This window comes from Ctenopharyngodon idella, chromosome 12, assembly GCF_019924925.1.
Source record: "Ctenopharyngodon idella isolate HZGC_01 chromosome 12, HZGC01, whole genome shotgun sequence".
Lineage (NCBI taxonomy): Eukaryota > Metazoa > Chordata > Actinopteri > Cypriniformes > Xenocyprididae > Ctenopharyngodon > Ctenopharyngodon idella.
Genome location: NC_067231.1, coordinates 14,608,310 through 14,634,863, shown reverse-complemented (window position 1 = coordinate 14,634,863; position 26,554 = coordinate 14,608,310). Strand labels below are relative to the sequence as shown.

Sequence of the window (26,554 nt, the reverse complement as noted above, 5' to 3'; positions counted from 1 at the left end):
AAAATAACAATTATTTTAAAATAAGACAAGATAAGGAAAAAAACAGTATAAAACAATGAAATATATATGTATTTTTTTATTAAAAATTACAATTTTACACCAGAATGAATGAAATGTGTGGCAGTATTCACAGAGGCTGCACAGTGAGACCAGATAAGCACTCTTGGTGATCTTGACATTTACAGTGCCACTCAGTGGGCACTCTCCAAGTAATTGCTCAAGAAAAGGCACCAAGGATGAGGCACTAAACAAGTAACTGTACATATTCATTTCTTAAAAGTTGCATGTCTTAACTAGGACAGAGCACAAATGTGTTAAAATATACATATGTATGCAACGTCATTGTGAGAGCAAGAGAAGAAATATTTTGAAAGGTAGCTACTATAATGCAAAGCAGAGTATAAAATTAGTTTTTTATATATATATATATATATATATATATATATATATATATATATATATATATGTATACACACACACACACACACAGAGATGACCTTAAATGCTATTTTCAGCGAATTTCAAGTTTGAAATGACATTACAAAAGGATAAATCACAACAGATAACACAAAAGATATCTTATAAACATAGTAGGGCAAAGAGAAATAGCCCATCACTCAGAGTTCTTGAGCTTGTCTCCAAATGAAAGTGTTATATATTAGGAATCTCATTAGCATTTTTCTTAATCTACCCTATATGACCATGTTTAAGTGTTGGTTTCTGCAAATTAAGTCCACCATCTTGAAAATTCAGTCTATACAGTAATCAGTCAATTCAAACTGTTATTACCATGTAACTTTTTATATGTCCAAGTAGGTCCACTGACACATTTTCAGGAAGTCTAAATCAAGTCCTTTATAAGTCAAAGCAGCTAAAACAACAAATAAACACTTTAAAATTTAAGCATGTGTAGCTAGAGTTGGGGCACCAATTATGGTCATGTGTACACATGGCTATGTTGTTTGCAAAACATACTTGGTGGACAAAGAAGTCTAATAAAGGAAAACACTGTAAGAAAAAAAAGAAGAAAAAAAGAAACATTATTTATTTTGAATAGCAATAAGCTGTAACACATTTGGCTATAACAGGCACCTTTCACCTGAATAGCTTGCATAAAGTTGGCATTCAAAATCAATACAATTGATGGGACTCACCTCAGCTGAAAGTAACTGCCAGGACAATGGCCAATATTACAAGACAGATAGCAAGGCATATTGCAATCCATATCTTTTTCTGTGAAGCAAAAGAAGTGATCATGATGATTTATTGTTGTCATGTCAATAAATAAATAATCATATGAATCACCGACTCACCTTGCACACTTTTTTTGAAGTTTCTACAGCAGCGGCTGTTTCCGCAACAGCCTTTTCCACATAGTTATGGGAACGCTTAATGTTCTCCTCAATGCGGTCCACCATCTCACCCTGGAAAAAAAAAACAAGTTAATTTCTTAAAATACAGGTTTAAAGTAAAACATGGGCAAAAACCACACATTTATTAAACATCACTGTTTTTAAACTGATAGAACATGATGGTTTTTAATTTGCTAGACATCTGTGTAATGTACTAAATATAACCAGTGTTGATCTCACCTGTGCTTCCACTTCCATTGCAAGGTACTGAAACATATCATGTAGTTCTTTGATGCTTCTCTCCAATTTGATGATCTCATCATGTCTCGACTCGATCTCATTCAGAGCCTGCCTGGTAGCTTTAGCATCATTCAAAATCTGCAAGAAAAATGAGATTTTACACCAGGGTTCAGGGCACTGAACATGGCTTGTGCGGTAAAATAGGATTTTTCACATTATCACACATCATGTGTAGTGCCAGCCCTACCTAATAATTGGTTGCATGGGGCCCCATGCCAGGGGTTCAGCCAGTAATGCTTGGTAATAATAACTTTGATAAAGTTTGCTTGTGTCAGTTGGGTGTTCATGTTTGAAAATGAAGAGGCAGCACTATCAAGTCTCTTATCAGATTAATTCATAATTTCACGAACGCCAATGTGGCATTGTGTCAATTTAACAACATCAGTGTCATCTATATTGCAGTAATGAACGTGCACAGTATAGAGTGCAACAGTGCCCGCCCACTTTCTCAGCGGCATTGGTTCCGGAAGTATTTTTTTCCCCCATACATTTCTCCTATAGAGGTTTCAAAAAAAGTCTTCATTAAAGCGTTATATGCCGTGAACCAAACCAACCAGCTACAAGGTATATCATTACATTACAAACTTTGATTTGAAGCAAAAAAAGTATTTGAAAATTGGACAAAAAGACAAAGGGTTTATTGAGGGAAAGAATTACAATCCCATAAAGCATTGTGAACAGCATAATCAAATGAAAAACAATGGAGAAATATAAAACTGCTCATTTAAAAATGTTAATTATATAATATAAAAACAATATATTTTAAGTTTATTGCAATATATATATTTTGAGAGTAGGGAGGCCGACACAATTAATGTCATTTGCAGTGCTTCACGGGAGTGGCCGGGGCTAAACAGCCATTTGGATTTTTGTATACGCTTTGGTGTTTATGAAACACCACCAAATAATTAACTCTTTTTCCATCATTGACGGAATTTTTCATTTTTCATGAGACAACGCTTCCCCGCCCATTGACGGAATTTTCCGGCTTTCCGTGTTTTTATTGTTACACGGTACAGAGCGCTATTATGCATCTTCTGAGAGAGTATAGAATCTCCGGATCAAAACACAGACCAAAAAGGAGCAGAAACAAGTGATAAAAGCACTGCTTATGCAAGTTATATTCTGGGAAAAAAAAAAAAAAAAAACAACAAGATTTTCTCAGCTATTTGTTCAAAATGTTGCTTTTTTTAATGAAATGTACCAACATTCAAGTGTTGATTTAAAAAAAAAAAAAAAAAATGCATGAAGCTAGAATAAAACAGTGTTTTCTGTTTGAAAGCAGAGGCACTTTCTTTCTTTTGATACATTGCATGTTCAGATTTTCATACAACAAAATATTCTAGTGCCTATGAAATTGTGAAAATTATCAAAAACCCTGGTGGGGAAAGAGTTAAAGATGCCATTTTTTAAACATTTGTTTACACTTATACATTTTTGCATTTCAAGCTGGACTAAAACATGCCACTCCAGCAAGTATATTATTCTTTATTATTATTAATAAAAAATAATATTATTCTCTATTATAATTGCCATATCCCATTGACAGGCGTTTTTGCTTTATTAAAGCATTAATCTCTCTAAATTTTGATACACTTCTCTGAAAGCAATTGTTGAACCTATAAAAAGTCACACACCCCAGTGGTGAACCATTGAAATTTCAAAACACTTATGACATAACGAAGCCTTTGAAGAAAATCAAGCCATGAACAACTATAAGCAAAATGCAAGACTCACATCTATGCATTCACATCAATAAATTGCACACTACACAAAACATCACACTCACATTTTGTGTGAAAACATCTGTTTGTCCACTCTCAAGCATTGATTCCAGCTCCTCATCTGTCACATTATTACCAGCTGTAATGGAAACCAGAGTCACATTAGTTTTATTCATTTTGCAGGAATAATACATATGAAATCATCAAAAGCAAACTACTTTTTGTTTCATGTGGCACTGGCTGATATGGCAGTAGTCTTGGACTTATACTAAGACGAAGCATTGTGGATTTTACAAAAGAAAACTTTCAAATAAGGAAATAAATTATTTAAAATGACTATATTATAAGAGAAAGCTAGTATTATCAATGGAATAAAACATGATAGAAAAGGCACTTACTGATTTTGAGTTGTCTTTGTATCCTCTCCACATTTCTGTCTCTGTATTGGGCTTGAATTGTATTACAGTGACCCATTAATTCCAGAAATTCACGGGACAAAACACCATGCTTTCAAAAGAAAAAAGGGAGGAGCATATTATTCTGTGCCAAAACAACAGTTTATGTATATAAAAATGTAATGTAGATTAAAAGTAACTAACCTGGGTTCTTCGCATTCTTACGTTTATTGGAATATATTTGTCTTCACCTTCAGCTTTCTTAGGTTCGATGCCTGTGACGTAAATGTATTGTTTAATTTTTCACATCCAACGGAAAAAGTTCAATAACAACCACCTATGTTTATTTATAAGTCTCACTTTTTAACTTCCTTTGGATCTGGCTGGCCATGACTTTGATTTCTTCTCTGAGGGACTGAAGTTCCTTTTTCATACCTATGGTCAAGTAAAAATGTAATTTATAAATAAATCAAAGGGTTATAAATCATAAATAACATGTCAATAAAAACATAAGAGGTATTATTCCATAAAAATCATTAAACAAACTAAATCATTCATCCTGAACATTGTGTTGGATGACAAAACTTAAACTGAAAAAACTCCATGGAGAATTTCTTTGAAATGTAAAAAAATACCCAAATGTAAGCTAAGATACTCACTGTCCTCTGGAAGTGGGACTCCTAACACTGTTTTCTGTTTGTTTTCCAATTCAGATACCTTCTTCTTAATACTTTCAAGCCCCTCTCGAATCTCCTGAACCTATACAGAGAAAAAGAAGATATTATGGTGATAATACGTTTCACTCAGGAAACTTTGTAAGCCCAAACCATACAGGCTACAATTTAAGAAACAAAAATGTAATTTATGCTGAATAACTGATATTACAAGGTCACAAGTATCGATTAACAAGGAGTTTGGAGGTAGTGACTCATTTCTGGAGTTCTCTACAGTTCCCTAAAAAATTGTTGAAAGCTGCAGTGATACTTCCAATAAGAGATATAATGTGCTGCACAAAATGACCAAAAATTAACCTTTTTGAAGAAAACTTCATTTTCTTTGTCTTCATTTGCTGAGCTCTCAGATCCTGGCTTTATCATGAGAGCTGTCGTTTCATCTTCGTCTGAGGCATCAGAAGTCTAGTGGGATACATTAAAGATTGTTAATTGTTTAAAATATTTATTTAAAAACTATAATTTGCTTACTCTAATTTTTTAAAAATATCAGACAAATTTAAGAGCACATAGTTTAGTGTTATGAGAACAAACAGGGTTCTAAACGGATGTGATATTAAACTTTTCATCCTAAGGGTGTGACAAATCCAACGGAAAAAACATTGCCAAATAATAATTGAAAATGGGTGCCATTTTGAATTTGCTTGGGGGAGAAAAAAAAATCACTTAGTCAACTGTAAACGTTCATTGCTGCTGATGTGTATGTAGGCTAAATAAAGTCACACCCCACCTATAACACTGCAAGACTAGGGTGCAGTGCAGGAGGTTGTTAGCTTTCAGTTTGTGAAATTTGACTTATGATATTTTAAACGGTCAGCATAAAGACACATTAAAAGTCAGTCACATAGCAGCAGGCGCGATCCGTGAGAATATGTGAGTGTTAATAAATCACAGTTGTGGCAATGGTTACAGTATCCGGGGGTTAGCCTGTTAGCTCGTTAGCCGGTTTCCTGAGTGCACTGCCCTATTTTGTACTCACATTGCCCAATTCTTTGGTCCGGTCCCGCATTCTCGACGTATCTTAAATCCAACTCTGATGAAAAGTTCCTGTTTTAACAGGCGTTGCTCATCTGTCTGCAAACTCGTAAAACGTGCAAAACTCAAAACCAAAAAGAGGGAGTTTCCATTCAAAGTCACATTTCACGCCAACTTCCACAAATAACTTTCAGAGTAGATTGTTGATGGGCGCTGCTGTGAGGTACCCGAAAGATAATATTCAAATTATATGGATAAACTTCAGTTATGATTAGAGTTCGACATGGGGCGTTGCAGTTGTATACGAATTTGTCCTCTATCTTCTTCTATATTAGTTTGCAGAGGTATGAAATAACAATCAAATCTTCTACTGCCCCCTACTGGGAAAAAATTCACTACCATGTTTACAATATTTTACTAGTATAGGCTACCACGCTACGTTTATCATATCACATATCTCCAAAATAAAGTAAAAGAATAATGTAGGCCTGTAAGATGGACAAAAGAAGTCGATGTAACCTTATGAAGAGTAACTGCTCAAAATGAATAATTCAGCCTTATTTAACAATGTCAAGCTTTATTTTCCATGTAAACAAAGAAACAAACAAAAAGGAAAAACAATAAAGGAAATAAAAAGAAAATGATTTGCTTAAACGGTCTTGGAAAACACTTTTCAATGTAGCATTTAAATATGGAACAAATATGAACAAACTTCATACATTTCAAGTTACTATGATTCATGAATAATTAGTAAAGCAGATACATTATCTACTGTATACATCGTAATTTGCAAATCTAATTTACTTTCTTTCATTTCTGACTGCAAGAACATTTAATATCCTAAAGTACTGCAAAGTTTCCCTTTTTAAAAGAAAAGAAAATACAGATGAATGAAACTCATTCACAGGCCAGTTTGCCATCAAATGAGGACAGAGTGATGGCAAATGCCTGTAGAGCACACATGGGAAAGCTGTAGTCCATGGAAAACACATCTTCTGCTACCCGGCCAAACTGCATCACGATGTAGTCCACTGAGAGAGATATTCGTATTGAGAATTGTAATATTGTCATATATTATTTGATACACTCTTAGAAATAAAGTTTCCAAAAGGGGTTTTTCAAAGCGATGTCATAGAAGAACCAATTTTGGATCCCCAAAGAACATTTTAGTGAACAGTTCTTAAAAGAACCATTTTAATAATCTGAAGAACCTTTTTTCACAATAAAGGAAAGGTTCCATGCATGAAGTTCTTAATGGAACCACTGATGCTGATAAAGAAACTTTATGTTTTAGAGTATAGCAACAAAGATACAAAGAGAAAATGAAGGATAACCTCTCAGTCTCACTCACCATTATCTGGATGGACAATCTGAAAGTTTTTCACAGATGCCTGAGTAACTCGGCCATGGAAATTGAGCACATACGACTGAGTTTGCTCATTCCAGCTGGGTGATTTATTTACAAGGGTGACAAGATTCTCTTTGTTACCATTCTCGTATCGGGTGAGCAGAGACTCCAGCTCCTGGGACATGCGAAAGAGAGTTCCTTATTAATATATACATGATTAACAGTTGTTTTAATCAGTAAATCAAACACATAATGTATTTTATATTCCTTTACACTGTGTAAGAAATTTCTCCAAGACTTAAATTATGCACTACTGTTCAATACTTTGGAGTCAGTAAGATTTTTTAAAAAAGAACTTAATACCTTTATTCAGTAAGGATGCATTAAATTGATCAAAAGACATTAATAACATTTATAATGTTATAAACAATTTAAATTGCAAATAAATGCTGTTCTTTTTGACCATTCTATTTATCAAAGAATCCTGAAAAAATGTATCATGGTTTAAAATTACATTTTAAAAAATATAAACAGCTATTTAAAATTGAAATAAAATTTCACAATATTACTATTTTTACTGTATTTTTGATCAAATATATGCTGTCTTGGTGTGCATGAGTCTTTCGAAAATATTAAACAATCTATCTTACCAACCCCAAACTTTTGAATGGTAGTGTATTTCCAAAAGAAATATGATATTGCTACAAACGATCAACAAAAAATGGAAACTAGAATCCACAATAACATACTCACATTTTTTGGTTGAATAACAACTCTTTCATCATTCTCGTGCATACCAGGAATGATTACTGTCATTTTCCTGGGACCTTTGAAACCCAGAACATTTTTCTCCTGCGTGACGGTAAAGAAAACGATTTTTTTGCAATCACAATAAAGAAAATACATTTTTAAAACAACCTACTGTAGACAACTAATGCACAATTAGCATCTTACATAATATATTGCTGCTAGCTCTTGTCGCAGTGTATCCGTTTCCTTGATGAATTGTTTCCTTTCTGGATTCTCACCATTATCATACACAGTGAATTTAGTCCCCAAGACATTTGACCTGAAGAGACAAATCACATATTTGAATTACAAACAATAAAAGTAATTGTGATAACTTAAGACACCGTAATGGCACTCACCTTAGTTTGCCTATGTAGCTGTCAGTGTCTCTGGATAAATCTGTAGGATCAATTGATATCAAATAATTTGAAGTTTTGCACTTCTTTCTTTTCCTGCCAGCCATCAGAAAGACCTGCCCACCCAAAACATTGGACAAGAGAGTGATGTTAAGAGATGAAAAAAAGACACATTTTTCTTACAGTCACACTCCTGCTCACCCTTTTCCCATCCTCCTTTTCCATGTGGAGGTAATATGTGGGATAGATCCCTTTTTCCACTCCCCTCCTGTCTCTGGTGATCCTGCACTGAATAGTTACATCTCTTGGAGCAGGACGCATGGCAAACTGTTCTAGATCTTCCAAAGACATAGGAGAGGACTGGACAAAAAAAGAAAAAAACAAGGATATAGTGCCTATAGAAAATCATCATGCCCCTTTGAAATAGTTTGTCGTACAGCCTGAAATCAAAACCCTTACAAGAAAGAAAGAAAGAAAGAAAGAAAGAAAGTCATCAGTCCCTTGATTTAATACTTCATAGAGTCACCTTTTGCTTTAATTACAACCATTAATCTTTTTAGATATGTCTGTACTAGCTTTGCACACCTAGATTGGGGAATATTTTACATTTTACATTGCTGAAATATTTTTACATTTTTCCTAACAGAATTGCTCAAGTTCAGTTAAATTCTGTGGTGAGCGGTAATGGACGGCTCTCTTTAAATCCATCCACAGATTTTCTATCCGATTTAAGTCAGGGCTCTGACTTGGCCACTCAAGGACATTCACCTTCCTATCCTTAAGCCATTGTGTTGTTCTTTTGCCGGTATGTTTAGGATTATTGTCGTGTTGGAAGGTGAATGACCTGCCCATCTTCAGCTGTCTAGCGGAGGGACAAAGGTTTTCCTCAAGAATTTGGATGTACTTGGCAGCATCCATTTTCCCTTCGATCCCGACCAATCGACCAGTCCCTGCTGAAGAGAAACACCCCCACAACATAATGCTGCCACCACCTTTCTTCACATTAGGTATGGTGTGTTTTGGGTGGTGTGCTGTGTTTGCTTTTCGCCAAACATAGCGATTGGAGTTCAGTCCAAAAAGGTAAATTTTGGTCTCATCAGACCATAGCACCTTTTGCCAGATGGCATCAGAGTCTTCCAGGTGTGTTTTTGCATAGCGCAAATGAGACTGAGCAAGGCAGTTTTTCAGGAAAGTCTTCTTTCTTGCCACCCTGCCATACAGGCCAGCTTTGTGTAAAGTTTGTTATATCACATGCACAGAACGTTCAGTCCCAGCTATTAAAAGGATAGTTCACCCAAAAATGAAAATTCTATCATCATTTACTCACCCTCAAGTAGTTCCAAACCTGTATGAATTTCTTTGTTCTGTTGAACACAAAGGAAGATATTTTGAAGAATGTGTTAAACTGAACAGTTCTGGGGCACCATTGACTTCCACAGTAGTTTTTATTTTCTTACTATAGAAGTCATTGGCGTCCCAAAGTGGCCTGGTTACAAACTTTCTTCGAAATTTCTTTTTTTGTGTTCAGCAGAACAAAGAAATTTATACAGGTTTGGAACAACTTGAGGGTGAGTAAATGATGACAGAATTAAAATTTTTGGGTGAACTATCCCTTTAAGCCTTGCAAGTCCTTCAAAGTTGCCTTTGGCCTCTTGGTAGCTTCTCTGGTCAATGTCCTCCTGGCTCAGTCATCCAGTTTGGACGGACGGCCGGATCTAGGCAAGGTGTTGGTGGTGCCATATGCTTTCCACTTCTTAATGATGCTCTGAACAGTACTCAGAGTGATAGCTGAAGCCTTCGAAATGTTTTGTAGCCTTCTTATGCATTTCTACAACTTTATCCCAAAAGCCTTTTGAAAGCATTTTCCCAACCATGGTGAATTCTTTGCAGCACCATGCACTTCTAACAGTGGAATCTTCAAGAAAAAGCTGGTCTTACTCTGAAGTAATCAAAACCACTACACTTCATGTCAGGTTGGGCAGTTAGACTGGTGTTTGAGCTGGAGGATGAGTGGTTGCATCTGAGCAAGTTTATAATGGTATACTCTAAGGGGCTGATCACTTTACCAAACCAGGTATTTCACTAATTAATTTTTATAATAAAATGTTATTTTCACTTTGATGATGAGGGTTATAATGTGTACATATACAGCTTAAAAAAGTTAGACTTTCCAGGGTGTAATGTGACAAAAGGTAAACAAATCTTTACAAATCCTGAACTACAAATCTTACCTTTCCCATGTCCAGAGAGTCACTGTCAGAAGAAGGCTCCTTATAGTTGGAGTTTAAAGAAGCAATATCGTTATTTTTTGCTCCTTTTTTAGACTTCTTTGAGGTTTTTCTAGCTTTGCTCTTCTTGTCCTCCTCTTCTTCATCCTGTTTTTCTTCCTCACTATCACTGAGATGACATCTCACTACAATGACAGAAAACTAATCTTACCAAACAGGTCTAATCAAAAGAAACCACCATTAACCAAAAAAGGTTAATATGTAGACAAATATCATTTTTTGATTTTATTTTAATTTTTTTTTTTTTTTTTTACTTTGCTTCAGCTGTTGTTGTTTCTTTGGTGTGGGAGGGACGGGGCTCTTTGTCCAGTCTTTTCTTTCATCCTCACTCTCTGATTCAGGTTTTTTCTCTTCATTAACATTGAATTCCACCACTGAATCAGTCTGAATTGCTGAAAAATACAACAAGCTGGAATGTTAACAACACAAATGTATGGTTATTTCCTATTTATGGATGAGGCACTGGCCTGTGCTACAGGAAATGGCCTTTAACTTGTGTCATGCTTAACAATAGAGACACATCTCCGGTACACTTACAAGACTGTTCCCCCGTCTGTGCTTTCTCCTTAGATTCATTTGTCTTATCCTTCTTCTTCACTGTTTTTTTCTCTTTTGCTTCATTTTCCTCAGCCTCTAATGCAAGTTTTGGTTCAAGTACTAGAATGTGCAATTAAACAGAATGTAAAGACACATCTATGGAAGTTTGTTTTTTCCATGAAATAAAAAAATACAAAAGGTAATTGTGACTTTTTATTTCAAACTCACATTTCCTATTTCAGGTGTCCTTGTGCCAAACGCAAAATATATTATATATTAAAATATATTAAAATACCCATCTTGGAAAGTATTCTCTTAAACACAGTTGATTATGTCTTAAGTGAAAGTAAACAGTTTAGAGAAAAATCGGATGTGTATCATAATATTGGATCCGTGCATTAGCTCTTAAAGTGACAGCAGCCTATAAATTCCTGCTGCTGACTATGTCATTAATGTTAATCAAACAACAAAACACAGCTTTAAAAAAGATTTATCTACATTTAATTTAAACACTGAACACTATAGTGTTATTTTACATTTAATGATTACATAGATCTTACTTTATTTGTAACTTTGTTATATTGTATTTAACTGTGCTTGTAATTTGTGTATCCAAGAAATGAACCAATCCGTGACTCAAAAACCGTAATATGATTTTTTTGTGATCCGTTGCACCATTAATTGTAATTATTATGATCACAAATTGTAATAATTGCTTTAATTACCTCATTGTTTCTGCCTAAATGAATACACAATGTTAGATAACTGCATGATTTGTATTATCTTAGAATACAATGTCTATCATATAGACATTACTTTGACACAGATTACTCTAAATTATAATGTAGAAACATGCATTTTGAAACAATATGTTTTGTGAAAAGCACTTTACAAATAAATGTGAAATGAATTTAATATAAAGTCAGAATTGTGAGATATAAACTCGCAATTTTGAGAAATAAAAAGTCGCAATTACAAATTTATTTTTATTCAGTGGTGGAAACAAGCTTCCATACACATCACAATAAGGCAGATATAAAAAGGATAATTGAAAATAGTGAAAACACCTACATTTTGTTTGCCCCTTTTTCACAGCCTTCTTCTTATTTTTCTTTCCATCTGCTTGGCCCTCTGTGTCTAAAGTGCATTTAGCGCTGAGCTGCGGGCTGATCTCTAGATCAATTTTCTTAGTGATGACCGGAACAGAATGAGCTGCCTCTTCCGATATCTCTTCTGTCCTGGATGAAATGTTCAGTTCTCCTAAACAAATTTCTTCCACTGTGTTTTCATAAATCTGCTCAGATTGTGTGTCTGATAAGAAAAATGCAGGGTGTTATTTTCTGTAAGGCTCTACAAAATGAAAATAATTACTAATAAACAAATATATGTTAACAACGAAATGCTGGTTCCATAGTGTACGAACCATTGAGGGAAGTGTTGCTCTGAGATTGGCTTATCAATAAAGCGGTATCATCAGCCTCATCTTTCTTTTTGCGTGTCTTGGGACGAATGTCATGATTCGCTGTGACCATCCGGGCATCTGCTCTTCTTCTTTGTTGTTTCTTGATTAAAAGCGAACGCTATGAGAGATGACATGATAAAAACATCCAGTTATATATTATAGAGCATCTGCAATGCCATTAGTATAGATACATACCCTCAAAACATAATGAAGTAGAAATAGTTTCATAATATATTATGTGGATTAGTGTAAAAATATTGTTTGTATTTGTTTCCATTATTTAACTTTTAATTTGACATTAAGCATGACAATAATGTCAAAGGTAAAATAATACTGAAAAACAAATTGTATTGATACATTTTAAAGTAGTATAAGTGAACGTCTAATCAAAACATACTAATTTCTGACACTCACCTGATTGTCCAGCTTCTGCTGTCGGACCTCTGCGTCCTCCATTTCTTTTGTTGAAAAAGAACAAATTTCAACATTTTGGCAGTACTAAATAATTTATACAAATGACTGAATATGTTGTTATTGTCAGAAACTCACCAGCCAGAATACACACTCAAAGCAGCTATCAAATGAAATAAACGTCTCATTGTCCCTGTCTGTCTCAGCAGCTCCATATGACATCCCCACCTGCGTGCAACAGAAGCTAAAGAAGATTACAGCGGATAAAGTTCTTACGCTCAACACTCCACTGAGACGCCACGTAGAATGGATCCTTCAGCATCACTGACATCAGAGACTATTTAATGACTCTGAAGTGCTGAAAACACTATCAATATCATAATATTACAAGATATCGGTTGTATAATACTCATATGAATCTGCACCCTTGAGTAAAAATGTGTTTTCTTTTTATGCATGTTTATCCCACATTACAATTGCAAATTCTAATGATATAAGGATTTAAAATGCACAATATTGCATGAAAATTAGGCCTATTCCTTTATATAAGGTGCTTGCAGTTAAGGCAAGACACAGGGAAAACTGATTTTCAGGAAAGAAAGTACTTTTTTTTTTGTATCAAGATTTTTTTTTTGCCTAGCGTTCATTGAATTGTAGTTGTTGATGCAATTATTTGACTTACATAACCTGAAGTAGTCGTTTCTCTAGTTTAATTTGATGCTTTGAGTTCATGCTAACTTCAAACCCACATGCTAAAACAGTTAGCTATTTTATGGTTTGTTCGGGGTGGGGATAGTTGTAACAGTTCATTAAACATTTTATAATCAACCCCTCATGATGATTCCAATGAAACCAGCTATCAGTCATATCCCCTGTTAAGGCAAAGTCACATGAGTTTGCGAGGGTTTTATGTGGTAAATGTGTTTCCAATGTAGTTTATGCGCATGTCTTGTCGGATTTAAAAAAATCTGCTGAATTGAGCACATACGTTTTTTTGTGCACATTTTTAGAATTTATGCACATCTCTGCGTTTCCATCCAGCATGTTTTTTATGTGCTATCCCAAATGTCACATAAAAATAGGTGGGTGGCAACATACTGTAGCTAGTGATTGAACACTTATGTGAAAGGAATACAGTACACACACACACAAACACTAACACAAACACACGAGGTAGAAGAGGTAAGAGATGAAGCAGAAGTAGAAGGAGAAGCAGTTAGAGTAGAAGCAGAAGGCAAAAAGCAAGAAGTGAAGAGCAAAATAAGAGCAACGACTACATATGCAGGAAACTTACACCCCCTTAAACTTGTATTTTGGTCTAATAAGAAAAGGTCAAACAGACTTATCTATTATGTCCTAGTTAGTCCATTGGTTTTAGTTAGTTATTTGATGCTATATAAATGTGGGTAAGACATCATGATTGACAGCTGAGGTTGACAGCTTCTCTGAGTGAAGTAGTCACTGACGCACCAACGGACTTTTTCTGGATCTTCGCGAGGAGACTGGAGCTTTAACTTTAATTTCTACATTTCCATAACTGTTTATTTCACACTGACATAATGAGTTGTTCCGAGTGTGGGCGGGACCTTGATATCGCGGCTCCACTTCGTGCTCACTACTGCACAGACTCGGGCTCCAAGTTCACTATGCGCATACTCGAGACTCAAGATGTCAGCGCCATATTGGCACACTGGCGGCTTCAGTTACTACAATGGAAGAGAGTGAAGGTGCGTCGTCCATCTTTTTTTACAGTCTATGTTTTGGATACACCAAAACTCATACAGGTTTGGAACAACTTGAGGGTGAACTATCCCTTTAAAGGAGGAGAGGGTGCTTGAGTTCTCCCCAGCTCTACAGCGCCCCAGAATTTTCCAATGTGGTGAAAAATGTAACTGCAACGCGCTCTTATTTTCACGTCACCTCGCTTCAGACCAAGACAATAATCAGCTTCAGCTATGTGTATATTAGTCTGCATCAGGTCAGCAACTAGTTGGCATGTCTGTTCTTTCTATGGGAGTAGCGTATCAAATTAATGAAAGTATAAATCCTTTAATTTAAACGTAAACGTGCTCATGTGAATATATAGTTCTGTGTTTCCTTCATTGTTAGACTGTACACATGACTTTCTTTTCCTCACTGGAATTCCTACACAACTTGTAATATTTTAAAACAACATTCGGAGGAAAAGCATTCTAATAATTCATAAGCAGACTAACTACCCGAACACTAGACGGCAGTATCTCACCTCTGCTTGTTTATATCGCAGCTGAAGAAAAAGGAAACTGGTCACGTTACTCGCTTACTCTCAGTAATGATTTGGACGTGTTTTTCTTTTATCTGTTTTATTTGTGTATGTAGTACAATCTAAGTGAAATAACATACATTTTTTTACGATCAGATGGGGTGAAGGTAATGGTTTTACTTTATTTTTTGACGTTCGTATCTATTAGCTCATTAACGTGCGCTAGCTGTATTACAATCTGGAAATAAAGCACTACTACAGTAAGTATCATAGTTAACAACGTAAATATAAAGCGAAAACGTCTGTTCTAACTAGAGTAAGAAGTGTTGTGAAAGATAACAAACAAGAAGTTATCGAGTACATTATTGCCAAAGTGTTCCTCTTAACAGGACTGCTAAAATTAACATGTTCAGTTTCAATGCAATTACCCTGTAATCACGGGTAAATCACATTATGGACCACAGAACTGACGAATAGTCATGATTAATGGCTTTTTAGAGGAAGAGGAGTGGCAGATGATTCTTCACAACGGTTAAAAGAGTGAGTCAGGAGATGTTTGTCCCCTAGATACTCAAAATCAGCAATTTCTGATGTTTTGGAGAGCAGACAGTACCAAGTCCGAGGAATCTGTTGATTTCAACCTTTATGGATTTGTGAATATATTTGCTTTTTTCAAATTATGGAAAGCTAAAGACAAAATAATGTGAGTAAATAGACTTAGTAAAACATGCATGATAAGGAATGTTTGTTGTTGTGGTTGTGGTTGTGGTTGATGACTCATGTTCACTGTTTTTCCACAGATGTCCATTGTGTCGTGTTACCTCTGGTAGGATGATCAAAAGTCAAGAGCAAGATGTAAGATCTCTTTCTTATTCTTTCCAGTTTGGCTGTGTTATGGGCAATAACAGATCTGAATATTGTACTAAAATTCCTAAGGAATGAGATCTTATGGGTCTTAAAATTTCGAGGCTAGGTCATTCAGATATTGAGGCTTAGAAGATGGGCTGCAGGATTTTCTTTTTAAAGGTATAAAGTGTCAAATGTTTGATAACTGTACATTTTGATATTAAAAAATGTTCATTTATTTTTTCTTTAGGAATTCATTGCAGTGAGAGTTCAGGATCCTCGTGTTCAGAACGAAGGGTCGTGGAACTCATATGTGGACTTCAAAATTTTCCTTCATGTGAGTATTTCTTGCCTCAAGGATTTCTAATAATATAACCAGATTACAATCTAATAATGTGACTCTTACCATGTTCCTAAGACTTTTTAATACTTTATTGAGCAGTTCTACTTAAAAACAGTGGCCAGTTGCTTAAACGTCTTAGACTAGTCTTAAAAGTTAGTCATCTAATTTTTTTCTTCAAGACTGGACTTAACTTTTTAAAGTCATTACATAAAAAGGTAGATCAGTCTAATTTGAATTGGAAAAGACTGATTACCCCTTGGTTAAAGGGATAGTTCACCCAAAAATTAAAATTCTCTCATCATTTAGCCTCAAGTAGTTCCAAACCTGTATGAATTTCTTTGTTCTGCTGAACACAAAGGAAGATATTTGAAAGAATTTTAGTAACTAAACAGATCTCACCCCCCATTTACTGGCCATAGTAGGAAAAATAAGTACTATGGTAGTCAATGGGGGGCAAGATCAGTTTAGTTTCTGACATTCTTCCAAATATCTTCCTTTTGTGTTCAGCTGAACAAAGAAATTCATACAGGTTTGTAACAACTTGAGGGTGAGTAAATGATGAGAGAATTTTCATTTTTCGGTGAACTATCCCTTTAACTGCTAGTTGGTTAAACTAGTTCTTAAGACACAGTCTTAAAGGGTTAGTTCACCCAAAAATGAAAATTCTGTCATTTATTACTCGCACTCATGCCGTTCCAGACCCGTAAGACCTTCGTTAATCTTCGGAACGCAAATTGAGATATTTTTGTTTAAATCTGATGGCTCCGTGAGGCCTACATAGGGAGCAATGACATTTCCTCTCTCAAGATCCATAAAGGTACTAAAAACACATTTACATCAGTTCATGTGAGTACAGTGGTGCAATATTAATATTATAAAGCGACGAGAATATTTTTGGTGCACCAAAAACAAAAACAAAATAACGACTTATTTAGTGATGGCCAATTTCAAAACACTGCTTCAGGAAGATTCGGAGCGTAATGAATCAGTGTATCGAATCATTATTCGGATCGCGTGTCAAACCGCCAAACTGCTGAAATCACGTGACTTTGGCGCTCTGAACTCCGGATTCGACACGCTGATTCATTATGCTCCGAAGCTTCCTGAAGCAGTGTTTTGAAATCGGCCATCACTAAATAATTCGTTATTTTGTTTTTTTGGCGCACCAAATATATTCTCGTCGCTTTATAATATTAATATTGAACCACTGTACTCACATGAACTGATTTAAATATGTTTTTAGTACCTTTATGGATCTTGAGAGAGGAAATGTCATTGCTCCCTATGTAGGCCTCATGGAGCCATCGGATTTAAACAAAAATATCTTAATTTGTGTTCTGAAGATCAACGAAGGTCTTACGGATGTAAAATGGCACTAGGGTGAGTAATTAATCACATAATTTTCATTTTTTAACAACATAGTGGCTAAGTTTATGCAACTGGCCCCAAATTTAGATGTTACGATGACAATGTTATAAAGAATTTCTTAACAAAAACTTTGTGTATACAACTGATTGGTAGTCCTGTATTGTTTACAGTAGTGGTGTTGACTGATTCAATCACAGCTGTGTCCTCGTTTCATTATTTCTGTCTAATTTGTGGAGTTGATTGATGGGAGTTTCCATGCCTCATTGTTTATTATCTTTACCCTTTTAATGACAATCTAGAGAGAAAGATGTGCTAAGGCTGAAATACTGTACATAATGCAATTTAATGCACAGCAAATAAGATGCATGCTGCTTAAGTGAAAAGTTTTGTAGTTTGATGATGTGTAATACTTCTGTTAATAAGAAGACAGTAATTTCAAAATGGCCAAATATTGGCAGATATCAGTCTATCACTAGTATACATGTTATTCTTCTGTTGTTCAGCAGTTGTTTTTGTCAGGTCTCATGGTAACTGTATCAGTGATCTGATTTGGTTACTTGGTTTCGTTTACCAGACAAACAGTAAAGCATTCACTGCCAAAACATCCTGTGTAAGGCGGCGATACAGCGAATTTGTGTGGTTGAAGAAAAAGCTGCAAAAGAACGCTGGTCTGGTGTAAGTTCCATTGCACAAACACTGTCTCAGCCAATGTGCTTCATTAAAAAAAAAAAAAAAAGTTTTTAAATATATACCTATTGGAAATCATTTGTCAGATATGCCAATTAGAAATGAAAATAATTCAGTTTAAATGTACTGTAAGCAATGTTACTGTACTGCCATGAAGTAGGGACGTTTTCTATTCCATCAAAAAAAAATTTGAATAAAAAAAAAATCAAGCAGTGCCTTTTAATCTTTACATTTTTCCAGTTACCCATAATGCATTGCTGTATTTCCCCCAGGCCTGTTCCTGATCTTCCCAAAAAGTCTATCTTCTCGTTTATTAACGATGACTTCATTGAAAGAAGGAGAAAGGGTCTTCAGAGCTTCTTGGATAAGTCAGTCTAGCTCTTTTAGTCAAAATCTGTGTTTGTTGTGTGTAGTGTTTGTTGATGTTAACAAATGAAAGAAAGAAAAATAGCATTACAGAAATATTTTTGAATGTTAAACAGTTTCCTGGCATTTTGTCTTCATCTACAGGTTGCTGCACATGACAGTATGCCTGTCAGATAGCCAGCTCCATCTTTTCCTGCAGACTCAGCTTCCTGTCAAGCACATTGAGGACTGTGTGCAGGGTCACACCCCTTACACTGTGACAGAGGCCATTCTGAATTATGCTTCCTCCAACCTCGGCTGGGTCCAAGAGGAAGGGGGCGGGGCCCAAGAATTATGGCCCACCCCTGTTCCATATGAATCTGTAGAGAGGTAAATACTGGTCGTAATGATATAAAGCACATGATGTTGTAACTTTATGGTGCTTTCAGACCTGTAGATGATTTGATTTGTTCCGAAACTTCTTGGTTCGGTTCACTTTCACAAGGCAACATTTCAAAGCGTACCAAAATGTTTTTATGCAAACCTGCGTCATTCTCTGCGTCATCCATCAAGATGGATTGACAAGTTCTCTCTGCGAGTTTGTGGCTTTATCTGTAGCTGTTAAGACACATACAAACACTTATACGAATGTAACAGTAATTCTCTCTCTAACTTATAAATTATTTATATTTAATTATATTAATATACAATCGGCCTATATAATAAGACAAAGGTCTTTGAGGTCTAAACAACTATATTCTCGCCTAAAAACTCTTAAAACTATATTCCATGACACAGTGGGTTTGCTCTTCCGCTATTGACGCTCACTGTGACAAATGCTGCCAGTATAGATCCGACAACAAGCAAAATGATACGAATCGTGAAAAAAGTTACGTGATGATACTGGGGGAATATCGCATGGCTGGAGAAGGCTCTCAGCCAATCAGATTCAAGATCCAGAACAAACTGCTGTATATATGGTGTGTGTGTGTGTGTGTGTGAGTATGTATGTGTATATGTGTATATATATACACACACACAGCTCTTTGGTTTTCAACTGCGAGAACTAATGTGCTCACTCACAGTATTAGACACTGCTGCTATTTATATAACACATTTCCCGTTATGAATTATGATACTGTTTGGTTCGTTGGTCCGTTGGGTACGATTGCTTTCTCACCTCAACTGAACCTCCCTAGAGTTAGTTTTAAATCGGGCCGAGACCCCCTCGTTCAGGCGATCTCGGGAGTGATTGTTTTGGTTCAGATTCAAATATGCCTAAACGAACCAAACTAAGGGAGAAAACACACCGGTTTCCAAAAAAAAAAAAAAAAAAAAAAATGCGAGCCAGGTGTGAAAATGCCCTAAGACCACTTAATTCCTAATCATATACTTCTCTTCGCAGCCCTGCTCCACACCTCCCTTCATTACAAAGTCCAGGAGCCATATTCAGTGGACCTCCAAATGAACTTACAGACGTTTCAGACTCTGATTCAAGACTGAGTGATGCAGACCAAACAGCACATGACCTGAAGCAGGTTATTGTCCATGAACAGCTGCCTCAGGAGGGAGAGAGTTGCATTAAACTAGTAGTTGAAGTCCACCCGAACCTTGTTGGTTCTGTAGAGACTGAGGAAGAGGGCGGAATCATTGGATCAAATAAGGTCACCAAAGATCTACAAGGGTATGATTGTGAATATCCTGCTCCACAGATAGACGGACACCCTGAAGACAAGCCTTGGCAAGAAGATACAAGCAATGAAGTAGATCTTGATCAAGAAAAGTCTGTTGCCGAAGATGTTGCTGACATTACTTCAGTAGATCAAGTCATTGAGGAAAGGACTCTTGGTGTTATCAATGAAGCAAAGAAGGGAGGTCAAGACGTTGGACTTGAACAGGACAGCACTGAGAGACAAACCCCTAAAAAGGACCTTTATGAAGAAGATACAAGAGTAAGGATCCATAATAATGAAGTAACTCTGGATCTCAGTGCTGTCAAGGAAGACAGTGCTGAGAATCACAGAGAGATGGTACTAGAAAGTGCAGCTATAACTGTAGATGTTGTACTCCATGATGCTTGTGAGGAGAACATGCCAGATACTAAAGATCATGATAAAGCAGAGATAACAGAGGACCATACAGTCCAAGAGAATGGACTCAGTGAAGAAGACTACAGCGAAGACACTGCTGTCCAGGAAGAGGCCATGAATGTGAATGAGGAGCATGTTGGTGAAGTGAACAAGCTCAATGCAAAATTTCATCAGCTCAGCAGTGGCATTTTGATACTTGGGGGAATTGAGGAAGCAGTGAGCACACAAACCGCCTCCGTGACAGAGAATGTCAGCAACCTCGATGCAAATACTGCTGATGACAACACGCTTATTTTAAAAGCCATAGAGATTGATTCAATGCAATGTGAGGAGATGGACAGTCATATAATCATCACTACCCACCAACCAGATACTAATTCTCATGGGAATTAGTAAAGTCATAGACTAGACATAGTGTTCAAAGAACCAGTTCTTTTTCAGTCAACATAAAAGACTGTTATCTCAAAATGAGTGAGTGAATGTAACTGTAAACTGAACACATCAACTGTTGATCAATGCAGAAAAATGTGATGTGTTCAGTTACAGACTGTTTACAGAAGATACACTGAATGATTAGACAGGCAAACAAACAATGTGAACAAACAGAGATAATGCACTTACTAATGTGCCATTCAGGATTGTGAGCAAATTGCACATGCAACAAATAATTCTGAATCCATGGTAGCGGGTGTGAAAGGGAACTGTATAAGGAGCAGCACACATCTCTATGGCACCATTTCACCATTCTTAATCAGATATTTTTGTGGTTGTATGATTTTTGCTACTTTACCGCCGACCAAGAATTACACCATGGCGTGCTTATCTATTGTAGCATTTTCAAAACCCAGTTTTGACTGACTTGTCACTTTCTAAAGCGCTTCCCTTTTTTTCCCAACAGTAAAAACATCTTGCTCACACGTTTGCTCTGCTGGAATTTTGGGTACTTTAAGGGAAAGTTTACCCAAAAATGAAAATTCTGTCATCATTTACTCACCCTCGTGTTGTTTCAAACCTGAAGGACTTTCTTCTGCGAAACACAAGAAGATATTTGGAAAAATGTCTGTTTTTCTGTCCAATGTTGTTTTGGACCCTATTGACATTTATTGTATAAACAAAAAACAGTTGAAACACTCTTCAAAATATCTTCTTTTGTGTTCAGCTGAATGGAGAAAGTTATAGAGGTTTGGAACTTCATCAGGGTGAGTAAATGATGACAGAATTTCCTACTATCTGTTCAGAATCAGTGTGGTTGTTCAGAGTGTTTATTATTTCATGGTGGTCTTTGGTATTTAATTTCCTAGTTGCTTAATTTATGGTCAGAACACTAATTTCCATACAGAAACTTAATGAGCTAAGAAAAAAACCCAGATATATATAAATTACAGTGCACCTTGTTTGCAATGATAATGTATTTTATTTTCCTCTTCCTAACTTAACGTTGCACGAGGTTGTTAGTACACTGCTCATTGACTGTTTGTCTGTATTCTGCTGTGATGTTACAATGGCTGCCTATAATGCTAATATGGGAACAGAAATGCACTCAAAAGGGACTTATTGTTGATTAACAGGAAAGAGAACTTCTTTATTTCCTTAAATAAGGTAATCTCTTTACACACATAGGTGTTGTTTTTTGCAAATCAGCACAGTACGATTAGGAACGCACAATAGCATTAACAAAAAAAATGAAGCTAAGTTATAATTTTATGTTTTTAAAGGATTTTTAAGTTACAATTTTTAAGTTTGAAGTTTTACATTTTATTCATAGTTGTGAAGAGTGTAAGAACATCTCAATTGGCCTCGCGCCACGTGGAATGTGGTTTTACATTCATTCAAGAGCCACCACACCTGTCGGTCTAGACTACATTTTACAGATGCTCAACACTGTATGTTTGGATTGTGTTTACTAACAGCAAACCAATAAAGAAAATGTGGCTAAAATGAAACTGAATGTCCTCTGATCCATGAGAGAACACATCGGAACCATGAGCGCATTCACTATACCAACAAATACCAGTATATTTACTGACCAAGTAAGTTTAAAAAATGCCATTGGACAGACACTCATAGAAGCAGCCAATGCATTTTCAACTAAAGGCTGGAATAAACTATATGATTTTTGCCCAGATTTTCAGTCTGGACAAGGTAACGTTAGTTGCCGAAAGTCAGAGCCAGTCTGCAGAACTGAGTTGACAGATTTTGACAAAATCACAGTGTATGGTCACAGACTCAGATTTTTTAGCTTCAAAGTTTGATTTCATTCCATCCAGCCGGAGGATATCAAACATGTTTGATATTTTGAGCCAATTTTAGATTCGTCAAGTGTCTCCAAGAAACAAGGCACGTGTTTGTACGTGAGTTTGTTCTATTCGTAATGGCTAGAAAGACTGGTAGTGTGTGATGCCCAGTTTTTTCTTTGTAACTATTTACAAAGTTGGCAAGCGTATAATGCCTAGTGTTTTAAAAGTTGCATTTCAAAATGAGATAATGTATTATTTTATGTGAAATTTTGTGAAAGCATGAAATGGATACAGTGGTGTGTGTTATGTTTTTTTTAAAATACATTTTTAGATTCATGTTTTGTTTTTTTGTCAGTAATCCTGGGAATATAATTAATGAAGTTGTTTGTGGTCCTTCTATCAATCAATTGACAGAGTTTATATATAAAAATATATATTTTAAAGTAATCAACAAAACACAATACCATTAATCTCTTAAATATTAAATGAAGTTATGCAGTCACAGTTATGGCAACAGCATTACCACAAGATGGAGACATGATATCAAACTAGGCAAAGGGAAAGCCAGTTGTTCTGCCATTTATGACACTATTACTGTAAATGTTGCTATTACTATGTACTAGTAATTTATATAAAACTGATATGATTAAATTAAGTATTACTTCCATCTAAGTATGTTTATCCATATCTCTCATAATCATATTTTTGAAATGTCAAGCTTTTTCAACCTTTTTGATGTAAATAACTCCCTAAAATATAAAGGCAGTTAGAAAATCATAAAACAACATGTTTCCAAAATGAAATAATTATTATAAATAATTTTTATTGTCATTTTTTATTTACTTGGTATTCGGGTTACAGTGTATTGTTATATTCACTTTTACAGTAATGCAAGATGCATAAACTTTAAAATAAAATAAAATTATAAAAAGGATATTTCTTACTGCTGAAAAATAGAGATGTCAAAAGTTGTGTGATTGATCTCATGATTTCTGACCAGTTTTTAGAAAGCACAATCAAACGATAATATAAAAATCAGTAAATGTGTTAAAAAGATTCTAATTTGATTCTAACTCATGATGAAATAGCAGGATAAAAAAAGCATTACAACATTTTGCACGACTATAGTTTCCTGTCACGCAGACTTAACTTTACACATCAACATACTTTCTTAGTAAACCGGTGTGGTTTTCTGTGAAATTGGACTCAATATTTGAACTATGCTCTTCTCGGTGTATGAAAAGACAGTGCTTTCAATATGTTGATACGATCTAACACGCTGATAAACAGTGCTGAGTTCAAGGCTGAGTCAACTGACCTCGTTTCAAACTGTGACATCGGCAGGCGGGGTTGTGTGGCTGGCAGCAGGGGACTGCAGCCGGAATCATGGTGTAGTCAGCTGACGATACCCTGTCTGAGGCGATGTCCCACAGCAGAGCCTCCCTCTCTCTCTCCACTTCCTTCAGGACAGATCTGTACTCTTCACTCTCAGGGTTCAGAGGGGTCTCTTCTGCCTCGTCCTTTGAGAGGTCAAATATCAGAGGGGGGTCGTGATACTGCTGTTGTCCACTTCCTCCACCGCACGCCACTGATCCACCTGAGGGAGAACATCAGAACCACTATACCAACCAGTACCAGTATATTAACAGGATTTTTAAAAAATGCCACTGGACAGTTCGTAAATGGGAGCAGCCAAAATAAATTATGAATATATTGTTAATTATTGTTACATTTTATACATTAATGAAACCGTTTTACATGTGTACTCATTTATGCATTTAAAAATCATTTATTATTTTGCTGTAACTTATTTTACATTTACATTTCTACATTTAAACATGAAATCATTTAAATTGTTATTTTATAGAAATTATATTTGTTAATTTATTATTTCACTGTTACATTTAACTACATTTTAAATATAAATTAAACAAATTCATCAATTAAGAAAATGTGATTTAATTAATTTTTTTCACTGTTACATTTTTTAAACATTAATTAAATTTTAAAATGTGACATTTATTATTAATTTACTGTTACATTTAATTGCATTTTCACGTGATTTAAAGTTTAAAACTGTCTACTTATCAAAAAATGATTTCATTTATAATTTTTAAACATAAATTAAATAAAAAGTTCATAATATCGATCAATTTATAAATGTAACAGAAAATAATAAATTAATCACATTCAACAGCATTTTTAAACAAATTAAATATTATTAATCAATTTAAAATGTAATTTATTCATTTATTATTTTACTAAATTTTTAAACAATTAGTTTAAAATAAGTATTTGTCAAGCATTATTTATTTAAATTTTTATTCATGAATTAATAAATTGATTCTTTCATTTTTTTTTTTTTTTTTTAATAAATAGAAACCTGTGATGTAAAATGCCTTGTGATGTTTCAGTCTGATGGTTTGAAGGTCCCCAAATTGTCCTGCAGCGCCGCTGTTTGGATGCATGAGACTCTGATAATGGGAACAAGAAAAAAAAAAACAGTCAGAGCAAATATCACAATTTTTGTTTTGGTCTATAAAGTGGTGTGTCATTCAAACTTACTATACCTTATGCCCTGTGTCAGAGTCGTTGAGCAGAATGTATGTTATATCAATGCCGTCATACCGTCGATCCGATGGTGCTTTTACACCAGCCAGGGAAAGGATGGTTGGAAAGATATCCAAACCACTAAGGATTAAAAGCCAGTCATCATGGTGAAAACAAAAACAATCAAGTTATACAATGCTCAAAATCTTCCAGTACCTCAGCAGGGCGCTGCTGGTGCTGTTGGGTTTAATCTTTTTAGGCCATGTGACCACTGTGGGAACTCTATGACCTCCTTCCCATGTGGTTCTCTTGGCTGAGCCACCACCTGCTCAAAAGAATGAAAACAGACTATAATATGATAATTTAATTAGTGTATTTGTTATCTGAAACAACTGAAGAGAATCACTGAAATCTGCACCCACAGAAAACTCTTGGATGTTCATTCATTTAAGATCTTCTATTTATGGTAGGTTAAAGGTATGACACCTTACAAAAACAGAAAAAGACATCTGTTTTTAATAAATAAATGGAGAGAGACTTTCATATGGCAGCTTCTGCATTACCTCTGCTTGTCTGCCATCTTCCAACAAAAGGCCCAACATTCCCAGCAAACTGGCATTTCTGCTCCCACGGGCCATTGTCACCTTAGAAGCAGATGCATTTCATACATTTGCAATCAGAGCCTTTAGGAAAATTACTAATCCCACTGAATACAATGAGTAAAATATGTGTAAAATAACTCACCAGTGAACCATATCAATGTGTTTTCCAGCTGCTCGGTGCTGACCGCCTGCATGATTGTCCCCACCAAGGAGTCCATGTCACTGAGGCTGGCTGTGTAAGGGTCTTGTGTCGTAACGTTTAGGAAGGTGTTATGGAACAGTGGGACATGCATATGAGCAAGAGCCACATACAGCAGGAATGGCTGCTGCTTAGAAATGCTATACAGACACAAAACAAATGATATTATTAAAATTGTACACTAACAGAAGGATAATTTTGTTACAGAGAGGCACAATTTAGCGGTACCATATTGCTTATCAGCTGATAATTGAGTTGCATTTATTTGATCATAAATACAGTGATATAGTGAAATAGCTGTTTTCTGTTTTTTTAATATATTTTAAAATTTAATTTATTCCTTTGATGGCAAAGCTGAATTTTTAGCAGTCTTACTC

At 35.4% G+C, this 26,554-nt stretch overlaps 4 protein-coding genes across 8 annotated transcripts in view; 1 reads left to right on the top strand and 3 right to left on the bottom strand.

Annotated features, from left to right (window-relative positions):
* Positions 1-61: 61 nt before the first annotated feature.
* Positions 62-5,769, bottom strand: stx4 (syntaxin 4). The gene is made up of 11 exons (XM_051914083.1): positions 5,482-5,769; positions 4,803-4,907; positions 4,431-4,530; positions 4,132-4,206; positions 3,976-4,046; positions 3,775-3,883; positions 3,442-3,515; positions 1,593-1,730; positions 1,314-1,424; positions 1,155-1,233; positions 62-1,008 (listed from the first exon to the last, which is right to left on the bottom strand). Exons 1-10 carry the CDS (start codon positions 5,509-5,511, stop codon positions 1,156-1,158), a joined length of 891 nt encoding a protein of 296 aa, XP_051770043.1. The 5' UTR covers positions 5,512-5,769; the 3' UTR covers positions 62-1,008; position 1,155.
* Positions 5,770-5,946: 177 nt separating this feature from the next.
* si:dkey-220f10.4 (tubby protein homolog) lies at positions 5,947-12,895 on the bottom strand. Its single transcript, XM_051914072.1, has 13 exons — positions 12,807-12,895; positions 12,672-12,715; positions 12,219-12,375; positions 11,867-12,106; positions 10,796-10,915; positions 10,513-10,650; positions 10,202-10,383; positions 8,172-8,330; positions 7,974-8,086; positions 7,780-7,894; positions 7,579-7,677; positions 6,829-7,000; positions 5,947-6,508 (listed from the first exon to the last, which is right to left on the bottom strand). The coding sequence occupies exons 2-13, from the start codon at positions 12,711-12,713 to the stop codon at positions 6,375-6,377; spliced, it is 1,671 nt and encodes a 556-aa protein (XP_051770032.1). The 5' UTR covers positions 12,714-12,715; positions 12,807-12,895; the 3' UTR covers positions 5,947-6,374.
* Positions 12,672-26,554, bottom strand: part of arsg (arylsulfatase G) — a 19,868-nt gene continuing 5,985 nt past the window's right edge. The window contains exons 7-14 of the mRNA XM_051914073.1: positions 26,121-26,317; positions 25,940-26,020; positions 25,593-25,701; positions 25,397-25,517; positions 25,210-25,300; positions 24,145-24,423; positions 12,807-12,896; positions 12,672-12,715 (exon numbers count right to left, since the gene is read on the bottom strand). Of these exons, the coding sequence (XP_051770033.1) occupies positions 12,871-12,896; positions 24,145-24,423; positions 25,210-25,300; positions 25,397-25,517; positions 25,593-25,701; positions 25,940-26,020; positions 26,121-26,317 (904 nt within the window). The 3' untranslated portion in view covers positions 12,672-12,715; positions 12,807-12,870. The remainder of the gene's footprint in view (positions 12,716-12,806; positions 12,897-24,144; positions 24,424-25,209; positions 25,301-25,396; positions 25,518-25,592; positions 25,702-25,939; positions 26,021-26,120; positions 26,318-26,554) is intronic.
* On the top strand, positions 14,289-22,532 carry snx11 (sorting nexin 11). 5 transcript variants are annotated; one of them, XM_051914066.1, is made up of 8 exons: positions 14,648-15,170; positions 15,478-15,613; positions 15,711-15,765; positions 16,007-16,093; positions 18,042-18,142; positions 18,427-18,522; positions 18,665-18,889; positions 19,905-22,532. In XM_051914066.1, exons 2-8 carry the CDS (start codon positions 15,501-15,503, stop codon positions 20,980-20,982), a joined length of 1,755 nt encoding a protein of 584 aa, XP_051770026.1. In that variant the 5' UTR covers positions 14,648-15,170; positions 15,478-15,500; the 3' UTR covers positions 20,983-22,532. The 5 variants fall into 5 exon arrangements, with proteins under 5 accessions (XP_051770031.1, XP_051770026.1, XP_051770030.1 ...); XM_051914071.1 differs by lacking the exons at positions 14,648-15,170; positions 15,478-15,613 and adding an exon at positions 14,289-14,395; XM_051914070.1 differs by lacking the exon at positions 15,478-15,613 and having other exon boundaries at positions 14,650-15,077.

Bases quoted from the DNA above. Each gene is read 5' to 3' on its own strand.
- stx4 (XM_051914083.1), bottom strand. From the start codon at position 5,511: ATGCGGGACCGGACCAAAGAATTGGGCAAT. The intron at 4,047-4,131 runs GTGAGACTTATA...TTTACGTCACAG, and splicing joins GATCCAAAGGAAGTTAAAAA to GCATCGAACCTAAGAAAGCT. The intron at 1,425-1,592 runs GTGAGATCAACA...TTTTTTTTCCAG, and splicing joins CAATGGAAGTGGAAGCACAG to GGTGAGATGGTGGACCGCAT.
- si:dkey-220f10.4 (XM_051914072.1), bottom strand. From the start codon at position 12,713: ATGGAGGACGCAGAGGTCCGACAGCAGAAGCTGGACAATCAG. The intron at 12,107-12,218 runs GTTCGTACACTA...TTTTCTTATCAG, and splicing joins GAGCAACACTTCCCTCAATG to ACACACAATCTGAGCAGATT. The intron at 10,916-11,866 runs GTAGGTGTTTTC...TGCACATTCTAG, and splicing joins GAAAAAGGGGCAAACAAAAT to TACTTGAACCAAAACTTGCA.
- snx11 (XM_051914066.1), top strand. From the start codon at position 15,501: ATGTTTTGGAGAGCAGACAGTACCAAGTCCGAGGAATCTGTTGATTTC. The intron at 15,614-15,710 runs GTGAGTAAATAG...GTTTTTCCACAG, and splicing joins AAAGCTAAAGACAAAATAAT to ATGTCCATTGTGTCGTGTTA. The intron at 18,890-19,904 runs GTAAATACTGGT...TTCTCTTCGCAG, and splicing joins CCATATGAATCTGTAGAGAG to CCCTGCTCCACACCTCCCTT.